At 38.0% G+C, this 18,886-nt stretch overlaps 2 protein-coding genes and 1 long non-coding RNA gene across 3 annotated transcripts; 2 read left to right on the plus strand and 1 right to left on the minus strand.

Moving 5' to 3' along the window:
• Positions 1-2,152: 2,152 nt before the first annotated feature.
• Positions 2,153-2,524, plus strand: LOC139197181 (uncharacterized). Its single transcript, XM_070823958.1, has one exon. It carries the CDS (start codon positions 2,153-2,155, stop codon positions 2,522-2,524), a length of 372 nt encoding a protein of 123 aa, XP_070680059.1.
• A 5,197-nt stretch (positions 2,525-7,721) lies between these two features.
• On the plus strand, positions 7,722-8,199 carry LOC139196978 (uncharacterized). Its single transcript, XR_011581904.1, has 2 exons — positions 7,722-7,935; positions 8,161-8,199. It is a non-coding gene; the product is annotated as an uncharacterized lncRNA (long non-coding RNA).
• An 883-nt stretch (positions 8,200-9,082) lies between these two features.
• LOC103436824 (alcohol acyl transferase 1 allele GSa-like) lies at positions 9,083-12,819 on the minus strand. Its single transcript, XM_070823375.1, has 2 exons — positions 11,065-12,819; positions 9,083-10,202 (listed from the first exon to the last, which is right to left on the minus strand). Exons 1-2 carry the CDS (start codon positions 11,491-11,493, stop codon positions 9,540-9,542), a joined length of 1,092 nt encoding a protein of 363 aa, XP_070679476.1. The 5' UTR covers positions 11,494-12,819; the 3' UTR covers positions 9,083-9,539.
• Positions 12,820-18,886: the final 6,067 nt, after the last annotated feature.

Below are 18,886 nucleotides of genomic sequence, written 5' to 3' on the forward strand. Positions count from 1 at the left end.
CTTACATCTCATTTAAATTAGCTAGCTAACAAAAGCCTTCAAGATCCCAATTGTTCTAGGCTAATCTAAACCTCACACCAAAGCAAACCTATCTCAGCCCTACACTTGTAATTTTGGACTGAGTCAACATATTGGCCGTTACAAATTTAGAAAAAACTAAGCCATTACTTTTGTTTAATACAAAAAATTGGAAGCTAGAAATCAGTTTAGGCATCAACACTCTCCTTCAAATTGTTTCTAGTTTTGACACCAAGCAATTCCATGAGGTATACAAAACTCTCTTTTAGCGTAGCCTTAGTAAATATATCAACAGTTTGATCCTCATATTTGCAATAGAGTAATTCAATCACATTATCTGAAGTACAAAGGATCTCTAATAACGTGATGGTTCATCTTGACTTGTTTTGTTTTTTAATGAGTCAGAGGATATTTTGTCATAGCAATTACAAATGTGTTGTTAAATTTTAGTGATATAGCATCTACTTTGAAAATGTAGCTGGGTCGAGGAACCTAAACCCAATAGATAAACAATCTCAACTAAAATTCCAGATGAGGATTCAAGTATGATTTCAATCATACTACTTAACAGTGAAGAACAAAATGAAATAGAAAAAAAGAACAAAAAACTCACGATATACTTTTATGTGGTAAAACCCCACACACAATGGGGAAAATTCACGGGCACGCAACCAATTAAAGAACCACTGAGAAATAAGAACTTTTACAAGACTCAACAAGACAAACATCTACTACACTTGAAGTTTTCTCTTGTATTTTTAATCTTGTAGCACATAGTCCTTCTTTTGCTCTCTTTTGCTCTCTTTTGGATGAACACGACGCACTCAGTAGGTTCTCCTCACGACTAAAGAGATTGCACTCAACTTCCTCACATAGATGGACACAACTTGTTCACACAAATGAATATGATGAATAATATGAAAGGGTGTTTCACTAAGATCACTCTTCTAACCTAGCACTCAAGAACTTTGCTTTAAACCTTTTATGCTCAAATCTTATAACCAAGCAAAGATGAATGATAGGCTTGATTTCCTATGAACCAACAGCCTAGAATAAAGGAAACTGGAATTATGTACTAGAATACAATCAAATTGGTTTTATTTCTTAAGATTAGGCAATTAAACTGATCTTATAATCTTCAAGATATGCAATGATGTGATTCTCGTTTCCTATATGAATGCACATGATACTCCAATATATGCCTTGATGTGCACGTTTTCAGTCATTAAACCTAGAAACTATGACACGCCTAAAATCTAGAACTAATATATTACAGACGCATTAAACTTGTCTAGGAAATTAGCCAAATACAAAAGCTTGCGCTTTCACACTTGCATTCAATAAAGATAAAGTCCTTAACAACAAACCTCAGCCAAATTGCTTGAAAAGTAGCCTCTAGCACCAAGGAAGAACAGCACTTCGAAAAAAGTCGTCTTTGACTTTAGGCTTAATCAAGGGTTGTAATTCCTTTAATTCTAATGGTGAAATTGGGTTAAGATAAAAATATAAAACAAAAAATAATAACAAATGATATTAACTACACTAAGACCATCTCCAACCCTTGGGCTAAAACCTAAAATTTTTAGCCCATAAAATTTAGGTTTTAGTCCAGAAACAGTTTTTCTGCTCCAACCCATCTAGCCTAAAATTTTAGCCCCAGATTATTAAAAAATGAAGGCTAATTTTTTTCTTAAATTAACTTAAAAATAATAATAAATTATGTAGACTATCATAAACTAATTTTGTGAACATTTTAATCTAAAAATATTTAAATTCCGATAAATATTGAAAAATCACTAAATCGATACATGAAACTAATGAAATACTATGGAAGAATATGAAAATCATGATAGAGATGTATAAACACAAAATACATGAAAAACACAAGACACACAAAACACATGTGAAGGACATACAAAACACATGATAGAGATGAAGCACACACAGAACACATGTGAAACACATCACACACTAAACACATACCAAATACATACAAAACACATGAAACACATGAAACACAAACCTACACACATGAAACTGAAACCTTCAATCATCCTCTATACAAACACAGGTTGAATATCAAACCATCACACAACATATTCACCAAGCAAGCCTTGACAATGCGGATGCAGAAATGATCAACGCAGAAGCCGAATTTGCAAACTCGTTTATGCAATATGAGCACCATGCCGAATCTAGCTATCGTGGTTCTGTCACGGAGGGTTCATTTGTGCAGCGTGATAGAGAAGAGTGCCATGACCGAATGATGAAAGATTATTTCATCGAGTGTCCGAGATATCCTGCTCATGATTTTCAGAGGTGGTTTCGGATGAGGAGAGAACTTTTTGAAAGCATCTTGAACGTAGTTGTCAATCATGACCACTACTTTGCAAGGAAGATAGATGTCGTAGGCCGACAAAGTCTATCACCTCATCAAAAGCTCACATCTGCATTTCGGATGCAAGCTAATGGGTGCTCTGTAGACTCAACTGACAAGAATTGCTGACTTGCGGAGACTACTACTATTGACAACCTGAAGCACTTCTGTAAGACAATTGAAGCCATATATGGAGCCACATACCTCCGTAAGCCATTTCGTGAAGATTTGAATATGCTTCTACGCAAGGCAGACAATAGAGGCTTCCATGGCATGATAGGAAGTCTCGATTATATGTATTGGGAGTGGAAGAATTGTCCTACTGCTTGGGCTAGCCAATTCAAAAGTCGTCATAAGAAGCCAACCATCGTGCTTGAGGCTGTGGAGTCTTACGACACATGGATTTGGCATGTATTCTTCAACGCTCTTGGATTAAACAATGATATCAACGTTCTTTGGTCTTCTCTTATGTTCGATGATGTTGTCAATAGATGGGCACCAAAATGAAGGTACAAGGTAAATGGTAATAGGTATGAGCTAGGTTACTACCTAACTGATCGTATATCCTAGTTGGTCTACCTTTGTCAAAAGTTATTTTCATCCCGATAGTGTGAAGAAGAAATTATTTTCGCAGAGGCAAGAGTCTTACAAGAAGGATGTGGAAAGAGCATTTGGGATCCTACAAGCTCGATGGGCCATTGTTAGAGAGGCTGCACCATTATGGCATACCGAAGACCTCCATTCAATCATGATAATGTGCATAATTTTGCACAACATGATTGTGGAAGACGAGTATATCGAAATTGAAGAAGATTCTGACGAAGATGTGGATGATGACTAACCAACACATGCGAGAGTTATGGCAAGAGATGTTGAATATCTCGCTGCAACCACATATGAGACCCAACAGGATGGGGTCACATTAAGTGAGTATATGAGACGTTTAAATAGAATTCAAGCTCCTCAAGGTCATGACACACTCCGCAAGGATTTGGTTAAGCATATATGGCGCCGAGAAGGTGAACGTTGATGATGTTGGTGTATTAATGTGTTCTTGTGTTAAATTTAAGTGTGCTATGTTGTTATTTTATGTAATAATTTTAAGTGTACTATGTTGGTATTTTCTAGTAATAAATTGAAGTGTCTTCTTGTGCAAAGTCTTTTGTCTAGTACATTGTAAAAATTATTGAATGCCATTTGAATTATTGAAGGCATCTATTACACATCAAAGTGTGCAATAATAAGTACAATAATTATTGAAGGCGTCTAGATTAATAGAAATAATAATTAATAAGCCATAAATTTAATACACATGACAATTAATAAACTACATAAACTTAATACAAACGACAATTCATAAACCACATAAACTTAATACAATCGATAATTCATAAACTACATAAACTTAATAATGATGTCCACCATCTTGACTTGGTGGTGGACTTGGGATATAGCCTTGAGATGAATTATCATCTTGAAATGTACTCCTTGTGGCATACTTTCACAAAATTTCATTTTGCTTACCATGTAAGAACTTCTTCCTCTTTGGAGTGTATTTGTTGAGGTCCTCCATCATGAAATTAATTTCGAACCTCTCTTGCTCCCTATCCCCTTCTTCCTTCATGGCCAAACACATTTGGGCCGCTTCTTCTTGCCGTGAGCTATGGCTTTCACTCAATCTTGCAAATCCGGTAGCAATGTGTGCACTCATCAAATCTTGGGACTTCCCTTTTCTCTTTGCTTCTTTTTGCTTATCTCTTCCCGGGGGCCTTGCAAAAGAAGAAGTTGGGGTCAATTCATGGACACTTTCATTGACACCTTCATCTCCATCATTTGTCGGTGCAGTTTCACGTTGAAATAATCTTCCTCATTGTTGGTCCGCATCGGTTCCCCACCTCGAACAATCCTTGAGGACGTCCCAAGCATGATGCAACTTAAATGGTTGATTTTTTGGTGTTACTCTTGTCTTGTAAATTTCCATTGTTTTGTCACCCTATGCAAAAAATACATAAAAACAATTAGTTGCAAAATAATATTAGGTACATGACAAATAAAATATCAACAAAAAAACTCACAATTTCTATGGCTCTCCTTCCACTAGCCTTGCCAACCACGGTTCTCTGCAAGCTTCCCTTCCATAGAGTGCATGTTTTGTTGATAACCTTCTACCGATCGTAAACACCACCACCTTCCCTCCTACCGCCGTTGCAATTTACATGGAACTTATCAATGATTTTATCCCACAAAACCTTTTTATTTTGATTAGTGCCAACTACACCATCTTCACTAATAGAAACGCATGCCAAGCACAAAACAACATCTTCCTCACAAGCCCAATTACAACCTCTAATATGCTCGCTTGCCATCTTGAAAAATTTGGAAATGGGAGAAATGGTAGAAAGAAAAATTGGAAGAATTGTAGGAGAAACGTGAGTTTTGTGTGGATGTTTGAACAAATACATATGTATTTATAGAGTTTTTTGGTGAATTTTGAGTTAAATATATTTTTTAATTATTTTAGCCTTTGGATTTAAATTTCAACCGTTAGATCTTTTTTTTTTTACCGTTAGATTTGATTATATTCGATCTAAGCCGTTGGATTCAATAAATATATAAGTATAAAACTAAAAAAAAGGTTTGAATCTAGGCTGTTGGATCAACCAACGGCCTATTGATTCCGTCCGTCCGATCAAAAGAGTCATTGGCTCGCCTAGGAAACATGGCCGACATGCCCACGTGGGTGGGGCCCAGTCAGTTTGAGCTCTTGTGCGTCGCGCGCGTCTGTCAAGTGGGTGGGGGGAGTTTGGCACACAATCACTCGGTTTCAGTCACACCGGTGGGGCCCACATCGAATTTTGGGCTATTTTCTGGGTGGAATTTGGCTTTTAGCTTTTAGCCCTCAAATTTAGCTTGGGTTGGGTTGGGTTGGGTTGGGTTTGGGGGGGGAATAAAACAAAAAATTTGACTTTTAGCCCAGGGTTGGGTTTGGTCTAAGGGGAGAGGGTGGAATGTAATGATTAACATAATGATTAACAGATTAATTTTGTTGGAATGTTTACATTTTTGCAATTGATTTACAATTGAGTTGTAAGGAAAAACATTCACTATTCTTCCAAGAAGATGCCAAATTCAGATTCATAATTTGAATTGAGAGCCCCAATGCAAAGTGTGAGGAGACGGTGGCTATCAACAATAGAGGAAGCAGAGAGGGAGTCGGAGAATGGATCTTGCCTTCCTCGTTGCGGTATTTCAAAATACAGTCTTGTGTAGGCGTTTGTTTCCTCTCATCTACATGGCAAATTATTGATCCTCACAAAGGTGCACAACAATGTATTCCTAGTTGATCCTTTCCATTATTTTATTTTGTTTAATGCTTCAACGTGTAATAGGTTTTAATCTTCCATATGAATCTCTTAACAGTCGTTGGTAACATAGAACCAGTCCTTTCCTCTCTTGACCAGTCATTAGCTAGTATATCGTTTAATTTCTAGGGCAATGAGTAGGAATGATCACTTTTTGACATTTGGTTGCAGAAATGATCAGGTGTCGTTATGTCATCATTGTGTGGTCGATATGTGATCAATCCGTCGCCGGTATTAAAAAATGATCATTTCTGCAACCAAATGTCAAAAAGTGATTTTTCCTACTAATAGCCCTAATTTCTATTTACCAAATAAAAGAATAGTACTATTAGTCGGACTCGAGTATTGCAAGTGTACAATCAAAGGTCAAAAGTAGTACGTCATAACCTGCTACACTGAAACATTATTTTAGAGACGAAATCTCCTCTTAAAGATAGTGTCTAAATTGCCTCAACTTACAATGTTGTTCTAATTAAACATCGGCAGAGAGCAATTTCTACACCCTCAAAGATAAGTATTCAATATATTGTTGATTTCATTTAATCGATTGTGGCAATGAAAATTCTCATTAACTGTATTTATCTTTTGTGAATTGTTGTAGAAGAAGTAGCATAAACGTCGCTAAAGTTTTCAATAACAAACACCACTTGTAAAACATCCCTTTCTAAATGAAATAACGAAAGCTCAATAGGATGGCTAGTTGAACACTTCGTAACGCTACCAATACATATGCTTCTACGTGAAAAGGACTAGCAGTACCCCTCTGAAGAGTAGCAACCATAACAAGACAGGTCCCTTCCCCATCCCTAACCATCCTAATGCCACCATTACCACTGCACTCGCAAAAAGCATAATACAAAATAATATTCACCCAACTGTGACCTAGAGGACTCCCACCATTGATGCTGCACTGGCTGCTTACCTCGACTACCGGTTACACATGTTGTCCTTGCCACAGAATACTAGTCCTCGACTACCACAAAGACCATATGAGCATCATGAAGGAGAGCAAACTACTCCTTGGACATGTCAATCGCGATTGGAATAGCCTTTCTTTAAGGCTACGAGATCGCAACAAACTTTTCTAAAATGACAAGTGACTAACAAACACATGGAACTTTTTACGTAGAGCCTCGATGGGCATGTACATGCCCTGTTTTTCCTCAGTCTGTTTACTTGCTTGAAATTTCATATGCAAAAATTGCTTTGCTTCCCTCTTTTCATTTTGGATTTGACGGCTTGGCTACATGGACTTTTTTTTTCTTTGGGCATGTGACATTCTTGTTGTTCAATTTTGTGTGAACATTGTAATTTACTTTACTATGTTTCCGGTTTGGTAGGTCCCTTAAGAGTGTGTTTGGTTGCCATCACTAGCCTTCACTAGATTAGGCTGTGCTAAAACTTAGAGCAATACCGTGTTTATTACGCAGCAAGACAATATTTAGTGGGACTAGTCGGGACTCGCCTCGACAAAGGACATCGCTAGACGGTCTTAGCGAGTCCCATCGAAAAGCATGGGATTGCTAAGACCTTCACTGCTTCACTTCGGGTGGTGTATTCAATAGAGAATTTGAGAGACTTTAATGGATTTATAAATTCATGAATTTTTATTGAGTTTAATTGATTTGTAGAGATTTGATATAAAATTTTGATTCAATTCCCTCAAAATCTCATGAAAAGATGTGAGATTTGTGAATGCTTAAAATATACTACGAAATCTCTCAAATTTCCTCTAATTCCTCAACTTTTTCAAATTCTTTAAAATCAATTTCTAATTGAATACACATGAAATGTTATAAACTTCTTTAAAATTCTAATTGAATACATCCGAATTTCTAAGAATTTTAATAAACTATCTTAAAATTCTAATTACATACACCTTAAATTTAAGAAAAAATCACTTAAAATCCTGATTGAATATGTCTAGATTCATTAAAAAAATTATAATCCTCAAAATCTCAATTAAATACACCCCTTCATCTGCTGTTCTTCGTCCGCTTCTCTCTCCCTTGCTCTATCTGCTTCATCTGCTTCTCTCTCCCTTGCCCTAACTATCTGCTTCTATCTCTCCCTCCATTCATCATGCCGGTCGAGATCGGCGTCCCTCTCAATTGCTTCCCGGAAGCCAGAGCCGTCGAGCACGTTCGAGTCTTGGAACAAGACATCGACGACCGCCAGGTGAGCTCACTTTTCATTGCCCTCACTGCATTTTTCTCCCTTTTTTGTCCAAATTGAAAGAAAACAATTGGGATTTTTCGCTGGGTTTGATTTGAATTCCATTGTAATTTCTATTGGAGAGATTGGGTACAATGTTTTGTTTTGGGTTGAGGTACTTTCGCAATTTCCTAATTTGTTGAGAGGAAGGGCATCCCGGTTTGACGGAGGTTGCTCGATACATTACAGGGCAATTGGAAATGATAAAGTTGATCTTCCATTGATTCATTACTTGGTGTATTCTGTATTTTGATTGCATGTGTTTGTTTGTGCATTGGGTTTTGTCCGTTCGGTTAATTGTGTTGTTTTTGCTTCAAATATTGATGGATTTCTGACCGATATTGTTATATTTGGGTCTTTTTACACCCGGTGTTGGTTGTATGCTTGTGATAATATGCTTTGTGTGCGGCTAGTCCGGCATTGCACCAAACGTTTCATAATTCTAGTACTGTAGTCTAAGCCAAGCCAATCCATCTTAGTCCCTGAAGTTAATCCAGTCCGAGATAGTCGGTGCAACAAACGCACCCTTAAGCTCTACTTGAACCAGTAAAACCTGCTTGGTGATGTGAGCACAAAATACCTATTAATCAGATAAGCAAACCCAATTTTAACTTGCAAGCGCACAAGACCAATAGTATTATAATAAGAGCAAGTATGAAGTCGTTCCCACGAATATTGAACTTTACATTAATTTGAATCTCAACTCAATTCAAATTCAACAAACTTTTAACACAAATAGGGCCGAAAATTTTACCTAGAATGAACGCGCCAAGGAGATCTCAAAACCCTAAATTACAAGTGGGTGGGAAGAATATTTGAGTGCTTGTAATTGTTTCTCCATATGCTTCTACAGTAAGCAAGGCTTCTATCATTGTTTGTGATTAGTTTACTTTTGTGTTCTCAACCGCATATATATCACTTTGCACTTAATGGTTTGAGGAAATTAAGGCTCAAGACTTACTGACATTTTCATGATTCTTTAAGAAATCCATTGAAATCTTACTAAATTGTCTAACAAATGAGCAATTTGATTCTTCAGTGTTGGAGGAAAGATTAGCAGTTTTAAATTATACTGCAGAAAGGAAGAATACAAGAGAATATATATGGAGGATGAGTTTCGAATGGGGACTGAAATTTACTTAACTTTATTGCTTTCAGTTTTTTATTACAACACTAGGCCATCTTATTGGCTATTTATAATAACATTCGGATCTTTTGATAGCAGCCATCACTCTTGGATTAGTTCCGAGAGACACAACTCTACATTACAGAAAGTGCATTGCGTTTAACACTTACATCATTGACTTGATCCTAGTTGATCTAAGGTTGTTACATATATCCTCCTTAGGTTCCTGAGTAATCCTCTCTAGTTCCTGTTGAAATCTCTCCATGGCCGAGAATGGCAAGCACATTGGTACCAATATTCCATCCTCAGTGTTGTTTTTGTGTTGACTGTAGAAGCTAATCAAATCCAAAGCCTTGGCCGGTCCAGCAAATACCGGTTGTCCCCATCCAAAATTGACATCTCCAAAACCTGCACGCGTTGTATCGGAAACTATTAAATAACTTCATGTCGATGAATATTGAGGTCGCCCTCTTAGTACCAAAAGATCTGCCACTGATCTTAAGTATTCTTCATTCATGGTAGCTTTAGCCTTCCTCACCAACTCCAAAGCATATCCCAGTGGATTTTTGCATAGAGGTTCAGCCTTTGAAACTGCAGCGGGAAATGCAAATGCATTGCCATAGTATCCCAAGGGAAGACGTACATTGTGGTGCTTTCCCCGTGCATTGACAACGCATGAAACGCGAACAACCTGTTTTGGATTAATTTTAAGTGCAAGAGTGCGACATTTCCACAAACAAGCTATGATCAAGTCAAACGTGGAGCAAGTGGAAATTAGTTGGGGTGGAATCTGTTTTCGAGGGACTCTCATCTCCTTGGCACCAAAGTAGAAAGATCGTTGAAGCATGTTTGACTGGTTACTGGATGCGTATGAGCCATCAGAATGATCAATCACTTCTTCATATTCATGATGAGCACATGTAATTCTTGGTGGATCTCGAGCGAACTGGAGCTCTCTCTCCCACACTAGTAGAATAGATGGTGCATGTGCGCCTCTTGCCATCTTTGCAACGGCGGTCAGGAACTGGAGAAATCCAGGTGCATCACACATTGTGTGGTTTAGGCGCAATGCAAGTATGAGACCTCCACATGTAAGACAGGTCACCTACATATTGCAAAAGTTAGTTACAAGACTTTTTTCTTGATCATCATATTCTTGCTAGTTAACAATTCTTTAGAGGAAAAGACAAAAGAAACCCATCTAAATTATATGATCTAATTAGGAAACAAAAATTTCATAAAAATTAGAGTCTCTTTGAAATAGTCTTGTGCCTGTTGTAGCTACTTGAAAGTCTTTAAAAACAGGGGAATTTAGACAAAACGCTTATAGAAGATAGAAAAATTTAGACAGAAGACAAAGAAGACGACATGACGACAGGCAAGAAGAAGAACGACATAGGAAAACCTAGACACTAAAGGTGACGTGAGACTGGTGGAAAACCTAGGACCTAATTAGGCAGATACCATGTAGAAATATAATTTCCTCGATTCGGTGTGTAAACATAAGGACTGTCAAAGAAAAATTAGTTTAAAAAAATAATGGAGAGCATCTCATAATCTTTTCTTTCCAAAACCACCTAATGATTTTTTTTTAATCATAGGAACAAAGAGGTGTGGTAGTATTGTAGATAAGTTCAAGTTTGGGTGTGGTGGCAGTATGATAAATTTTCATTTATGAAAAGGGTTGCCAATTTTATGAAAATGTTAAAAATAGTTGCGGTGCCACCAAACTTCAACTTATTTACAATATTGTTAGTGTTTTCTTGTTTATGTCCTTATTTATCATTAAAAATTTCATATGTTGTTGATTGCACTAATTTCTTACAAAAAAACTCCGGCGTATGTAACTCAAAAAACACTACTCCTACCCTTAACTTACTTCAATTTTTTTGTAAAGAATTAATGGCAATGACCAAATATGAATACCAAAAACTAATTAATATGTCATTAATAATTAATTGACTCACCTGAACCAGCAGCAAAGGACAACCAATAATTCCATCAGAGCCTGGGAAATTAAATAAGAACTCCTCTAAGAGTGAAATTTTGTCTCCTAGTTGCTCAAGTGTGACATCAGCAGAAGCCTTGACAAACAAGATACCTTCACCATTGCAATCGACCATGAGTTTTCTGTTAGGCCCTTCCCTAAGCCTGCCAGCTAAAGGATAGTAATACACTAATGCTCTACTTAAGGCTTCCCTAATCACCTTAATGGGATTACGACTTTCATTAAGTGAAGGGCTGTTTTTGTAACACATTATGACTGAAACTTGAAACCTCAAGCTTTCTTTGTCATCAATATCTGAGAGAAACTTTGTTTCTCGAGGCGTTGGCATTGCCGGAGTTATAAGTTCTGGTTGCATTCGTTTCACCTGAAGTACTGAGGATGGCATCATTTCAGTAACGAGCTTAAGAACCAGCAAAAGATCAAAGGATTTTGAACTTTTTTTTTGCCGCAGGCATGCTAGTTAAAAGTTGATACGGTCAGTACTTAATGGCGTTATGCAGATGCTCTAGGGTTCCCCAATCTTTCGTCCAAGTTTCTACCCCAGTCGAGATTCTTATCTTTTCCATTAAATATGTGGTTAGAAAGAAACGTGTAAATGATCTTGCAATCAACTTGCTGTGCAAACAAAAAATGTTGTCCCGAGCCATGAGCATGGGACCATTTCCATTTCACACCACAGATTCGTAGATCTACATTGATACTGAATTTCATTTCAACGTCAGAAAATTGAATACAACCAGGGATACGAGGACCGGTGTTTGGTAAAAAAACCTTTGACAGAAATCAAAGGAAAAAGGCCTACATTTTATCTGCCTCACGTTACAGCTGTCACAGTTCTAAAACATCAGATTCGTACATATATATATATTAATACTGAATTTCATTTCAACCTCAAAAAACTGAATACTAACAGGGATATGAGGACAGGTTCGGTAAAATACCTTTGATAGGAATGGAAGGAAAAAGGCCAACGTCGTACGTACCTGCCCCAATGACAGTTGTCACTGTTGTACAACATCGATCAGACGTCTGCTATACTGGAAAATGTTGTTGTTTTATAATGACTGGCATATTAGCACGGAAGAATAAGTTCATCTCCAATCGATCCGATCAGAGGGTCAAAAATAACCCGAAATGACATGAAAACTGTCTTCAACTTAGGGCTAGGCCAAAGAGCTCGTGGGCTCCATCGGGCCAAAAAAGAGGAATTAGGCCAATCGGTTAGCCCAAATGAGCCAACCAGCTAGCCCCGGGCCATACACAGAATGGCTTGCAAGCGGAAGGCGAAGGCCATGACTCAGGAGGTAGCCGCGGCTAATGATGACAGAGAGGAAGCGAGGTTTCTTGGGAAAAAGCTTTTTCCCAACTTCATCAAATTTCAGGCTCTAATTGAAAATTTCGACCTCTGATCAAATCGAAATTCGAAATTTAGGGCTTGGATTGGGGAAATGGCGATGCTTTTGGAGGATATTCTGAAGTCGGTGGAGCTCTGGTTAAAGATGATCAAGAAGCCCCAGCCTTACATGGACCCAAATCTCGACCCCGTTCTGCTAGTTTCGAGCATCGCCAGTTCGGTCTTGAATGTCGTCAATGAAGAGAGTGGTGCATAATTAAACAAAAGCTAATTTGTGGCTTTTCATTCTCGTGTAGGTGCACCTGGATATGTCACTTCTACCTTTTTAAATGGAATGTCATTTGTTGATGGGTGGGAACATAATTTTTTTATATCAAAATGGAGCATGCACCAACTGGTATGAGTCCATTTCTATGGGCCGTGGAATTTGAAACAAAAATGTAATCCTTTTACGGGATGAAGAAAGTTATTTGTTAAAAGAGAGAATGTTTTAAAATTAAAACAAAAAATAACATAAGATGGTAGAAGTATTTGATAGTAAAGCATTTCACAAACATTTATTTCTTCTTTGCATTCCTTTTTTTAGTATTGAGGTTTGTTGCAATTTTACAGCTTATTGAGTGCCCATCAGTCTATGAATTGATGAATTGTTGTTTTTAAATTTAAGTTGTTATAGTTTTTATATTAAAATAATAAATTATGTTTGGCCACTTGGCCCCCTCGATTGGAGATGGTTTTTTGTCACAAGGCTATGTTTGGCCTATGGTCCTTTGGCCCCTCGGTTGGAGATGGTAAGACCATCTCTAACCGAAGGGTCCAGAGGGCCGAAAATAGCCCGAAAACGCCCTCCAACTGAGGGTCATGCCCAAGGGCTCGTGGGCCCCACTAGACAAAAAATGGCCGAAAGGCTAACTGGCCGGCCCAAATGAGCCAGCTAGCTGGCCTCGGGCCGGGCTCTATTTTTGAATCCCCAACGGCTAGCTAACATCAGTTACAGTTGGCTTTTGATTTTTTTTTTGGGCCAAATTTTTTTTTAAAAATTCTCATTTTTTCCTATAAATACCTAAACCATTCCTTACAAATTTTTCACCATTCCTACACCATTTCAATTCTCATATTTTCTTACCTCTTCTAAAAATATTTCTTTCAATTTTTTCAATAATTTTCAAATGGCCTCGTCTGCAATGAAATGTAGGGCTTGGACCTGAAAAGAAGATAAAGCTCTTTGCAGGGCTTATAGATGGGTGTCGAAAGATAGTGTGAGGGTGAGTTCTTAAACAAGTGAAGGTGTTTGGACTTGTGTGTCCAAAAAATACTTACGAATGCACCACTCCACCAAATATCCGAAATCACGAGAGTTGTTCTTCAAGATGGAAGAAACATCTTCAGCCAAGTTTGAACAAATGGCACCAAGCACTATTAGCAGTTACGATGAAGTAAGTGTTTTCACAATTTATTTTAAATATTTAATTATATTACATTTAATTTCATAAATTAATTTCTTTAATTTTTGTAATTATATTTTCTAGATACGCCAAGCGGAGGAATTGTATATGGAGGGCAGCTCGAAACCCTTTCAGTTTCACGGTTGTTGGGAAATTTGTAAACGATGGGTGTTATTTGAAGATCTACCTCAACATAGAGTAAGTCATACGCCGTTGTTTGAAACTGCATCCTCAGCTGTAGATATGGATGAAGATGGATCTCCTACCATTCAACAAACAAACGTAGAAAATCTGTCTTCGGGTGAAGGTTCCATACCTAGGGCTATGGGACGAAACAAGGCCCGAAGGTTAAGGAAAAGGGCAACGTAAATGATGATTACGCCGCTCAAAAGGAAGTGGCGGCCTCATTGCGATTAATGGCGGAGCAAAATGATATTGCCGCGGAAGAAATGAACCATAGGCATGAAGAATAGGCCAAACAAATAAAAGAAGAGATGGATGATAAGAATATGGAAATGAACACTTCGAATTACACTCCAATGAGTAAGGCCTATTTTGATAGGAAAAAAAAAAGATATTATGACTCGGCGGCAGTTGTTTACCTCTAACTATACTCCTACAATGGCAGATGATGAAGATGATGTTGATTATGGATATTAAATTTAAGTTGTTGTAGTTTCTACATTTAAGTTAATGTTGTTTTTAAATTTAATTTGTAGTTTTTAAATTTAAGTTGTAGTTTTTAAATATAAGTTGTAGTTTTTAAATTTAAGTTGTTGTAGTTTTTAAATTTAAGTTGTTGCAGTTTTTAAATTTAAAAAATAAATTATGTTTGGCCCTATGGCCCATTTGTGTGACAGCCCGTCCCAAACGTATATATTATTTTGTCCTCGAGAGCATGGAATTTACTAGAATAGCCTTGGGCGTTGAATTATTTTGTGTGGTGTTGTGAATTAAGCTTAGGTTTTGGACCAATTAGTTCTATTCCTAATTAATTGGACCTAATTAGAACTAAAAAGCCTAAGGTGTTGGTTGATTGGCTGCAAATTGGACCACACACACACCAAACAATTCCGTTAATTCTCTTTCTCTCTCCCCCTTCTCGGATTTTCTTCCATTTCCATACAACCGTACGGTCATTTCCTAAACCAGTTTTTCCTTGCACAGATCGAGGCTGTGAAGTTGGTTTTTGTGTTCCTTGCGAGGCTAGGAGCTCATCCATACCCTTGGTGGGACGTGAAGACGTCAGGAACTCAAGAACCAAGAAGCTCCGAGGAGCTACACTGTTCACTCGACGTGATCGTAAGTGCTTCTTAAAGTTTTGAGCTCTTTGGAGGTCTTAAATCGTCTTCATGAAGCTTTTAGAAGAATTTTAGAGGGTTTTGAACGTCGAGAAGCTTGGGTTTGGCGAGTTGCAGGAGTGACCGGAATATCAAAGGATTTTCCGGTGACTTCCCGTTGGTTGTAGGACTCTTAAGTGGTAAGAACTTGTTCCTTTCGTCCTAAGCTTCATTTTGGTTTAAGTTTCATGGATTTTGGTGGAAAAATGAATAAGATATGAAGATTTAAAATTTTCCAGAAACGTGTGGAGAACGTTCGAGTGGTCAGGCATTTTCCTAACGTATTCCCTGATGATTTACCTGGATTGTCGCTAGACCAAGACGTGGAGTTCACCATTGATTTACTTCCAGGTATAGATCCTATATCTTTAACTCTTTATCAAATGGCTCCTACTGAATTGAGGGAGTTGAAGATTCAGTTGCAGGAATTAGTTGATAAAGGTTTCATTCAGCCTAGTACTTCACCCTGGGGAGCTCCAATTTTATTTGTGAAGAAGAAAGATGGGACTTTAAGGCTATGTATTGATTATAGACAATTGAATCGGGTAATGATTAAAAACCGTTATCCATTGCCGTGTATAGATGATTTATTTGATCAGCTTCGAGGCGCTTGTATGTTTTCTAAGATTGATTTAAGGTCTAGTTATTATCAATTGAAGATTACAAGTGAGGATGTCCCTAAGACAGCTTTTAGGACTCGATATGGTCATTATGAGTTTCTTGTCATGCCATTCAGGTTGACTAATGCACCTGCAGCTTTTATGGATCTGATGAATCGAGTATTTCATCAATATCTAAACAGGTTTGTCATTGTTTTCATTGATGATATTCTGAAATCAGAGCATGTTCGGCATCTCACTTTGGTGTTGAAGAAATTGAGGGAACACCAGTTGTATGCTAAGTTTAGCAAGTGCCAATTTTGGCTAGATCAAGTGGCATTTTTGGGACATGTTATATCAGCTCAGGGTATTCTGGTGGATCCTCAAAAGGTAGTAGCTATTGAGAATTGGGAGCAACCACGAACCGTCACTAAGGTATAGAGTTTTCTTGGTTTAGTAGGTTATTATCAACGGTTTGTTAAAGATTTTTCAGTTATTGCATTACCACTGATGCGATTAACCAAGAAGGATGTTAAGTTTGAGTAGGATGATAACTGTGAGCAGAGTTTTCAGCCGTTGAAATATTGTCTCACTCATGCACCTGTTTTGACGCTTCCTGGTGATAGTGGTAATTTTGAGATCTACAGTGATGCTTCCTTGAATGGTATAGGATGTGTGTTGATGCAGCATGGTAGGTTCATCACTTATGCTTCGCGTCAGTTGAAGCCTCATGAGATGAATTATCCTACTCATGATCTGGAGTTAGCAGCTATCGTCTTTGCTTTGAAGATTTGGAGACATTATCTTTATGGTGAAAAATGTCAGATTTTTACGGATCATAAGAGTCTTCAGTATCTTTTCACTCAGGGGGATCTTAATCTTTGACAACAAAGATGGATTGAGTTGCTCAGTGATTATGATTGCATGATTGATTATCACCCTGGTCGTGCAAATGTGGTGGCAGATGCACTTAGTAGGAAGCCTCAAGCGAGAATTAATGCTTTGTACACTTGTCATGTTCCTTTTCTTGCAGATTTGAAGTCCGCTGGAGTGAAGTTAGGGGTGGAAGAAAAAAAGGAAGCTTTACTTGCTAATTTTCAAGTTAGGCCAATTTTAATTGATCGAGTGCTCGAGGCTTAAATGAATGATGAGGAAACCCAGGAATTAATTCAAGAAAGAAATGATGAGAAAAAGAAAGATCTCAGAATTCGGGAGACTGATGGTATGCTTATGCAGGAAGGAAGAATGTATGTGCCAAATAATGCAGAGTTAAAGAAAGAAATTTTGATGAAGCGCATGTATCGGCATATGCAATGCATCCTGGAGGTACTAAAATGTATCATACTATTAAACCATTTTATTATTGGCCGGGTATGAAAAGGGAAATTGCTGAGTATGTGAGTAGGTGTGTCATTTGTCAGCAGGTCAAAGCTGAGAGGAAAAAGCCATTTGGAATGATGCAGCCACTTCCCGTTCCACAATGGAAGCGGGAAGATATTACTATGGATTTTGCATACAAGCTTCCTCGTACACAAAATGGTTATGACGACATTTGGGTAATAGTGAATCGACTTACTAAGTCAGCGCATTTTATTCCCGTAAGGGAGAAATATTCTTTAAGCCAATTAGCTGAATTATTCATATCAAAGATTGTTAAGTACCATAGAGTTCCGGTTAGTATTATCTCGCATCGGGATCCTAGATTCACTTCTAAGTTCTGGGTAGCATTTCAGGAGGCTCTTGGTTCGAGGTTACTTTATAGTACAGCATATCATCCTCAGACAGATAGGCAGTCTGAGAGGACTATTCAGACATTAGAGGATATGCTGAGATCTTCGGTATTGCAGTTCGGTGACGCCTGGCATCAACGGTTAAAATTGATGGAGTTTGCATATAACAATAGCTACCATTCGAGTATTGGTATGTCACCATTTGAGGCACTTTATGGCAAGTCTTGTCGTACACCTTTGTGTTGGTCAAAGGTTGGTGAAAGAGTTTTAGTGGGCCCTGAGATTGTAGAGGAGACTACTCAGAATATTCATGTAATTAAATCTAACCTGAAAGCGGTCCAGGATCGACAAAAGAGTCTAGTAGACAGGCATGTCATTGATCGAGTGTATAAAGTTGGTGATTGGGTGTTTTTGAAGCTATCACCGTGGAAAAGTGTAGTACAGTTCTGGAAAAAGAGTAAGCTAAGTCCTAGGTACATCGGACCCTATCAGATCACTGAGTGAGTCGGTGAAGTTGCTTACAGGCTTGAGTTGTCTTCAGAGTTTTCTAAAGTGCACTATGTATTCCATGTCTCTATGCTTCATCATTATATCTCTGATCCATCACATGTGATACCTCATCAACCATTGGAAATTAATTCAGATTTGACTTATGAGGAAGAGCCAGTGACAATTTTGGATTGGAAAGATAAGGTTTTAAGGAATAAGACTGTGCGCTTGGTGAAAGTTTTGGGGAGAAATCACTCGGTGGAGGAAGCCACCTGGGAGACGGAGGAGCGCATGAAGAAAATGTATCCACGCTTATTTTATGATTATTAGTGGTTTGTATTAGTGTATGAAATTTTAAGGAAGAAATTTTATTAAGGGGGTAGGTTGTGACAACCCGTCCTGAAATATATATTATTTTGTCATCGAGAGCATGCAATTTACTAGAATATACTGGGACGTTGAATTATTTTGTGTGGTGTTGTGAATTAAGCTTAGGTTTTGGACCAATTAGTTCTATTCCTAATTAATTGGACCTAATTAGAACTAAATGGCCTAAGGTGTTGGTTGATTGGCTGCAAACTGGACCACACACACACCAACCAATCCCGTTGACTCTCTCTCTCTCTCTCCTCCCTCTCGGATTTTCTTCCATTTCCGTACAACCGTACGGTCATTTGCTAAACTAGTTTTTCCTTGCACAGATCGAGGCTGTGAAGTTGGTTTTTGTGTTCCTTACGAGTCCAGGAGCTCATCCATACCCTTGGTGGGATGTGAGGACGTCGGGAACTCAAGAACCAAGAAGCTCCGAGGAGGTACACTGTTCA

Source organism: Malus domestica, chromosome 06, assembly GCF_042453785.1.
Source record: "Malus domestica chromosome 06, GDT2T_hap1".
NCBI lineage: Eukaryota > Viridiplantae > Streptophyta > Magnoliopsida > Rosales > Rosaceae > Malus > Malus domestica.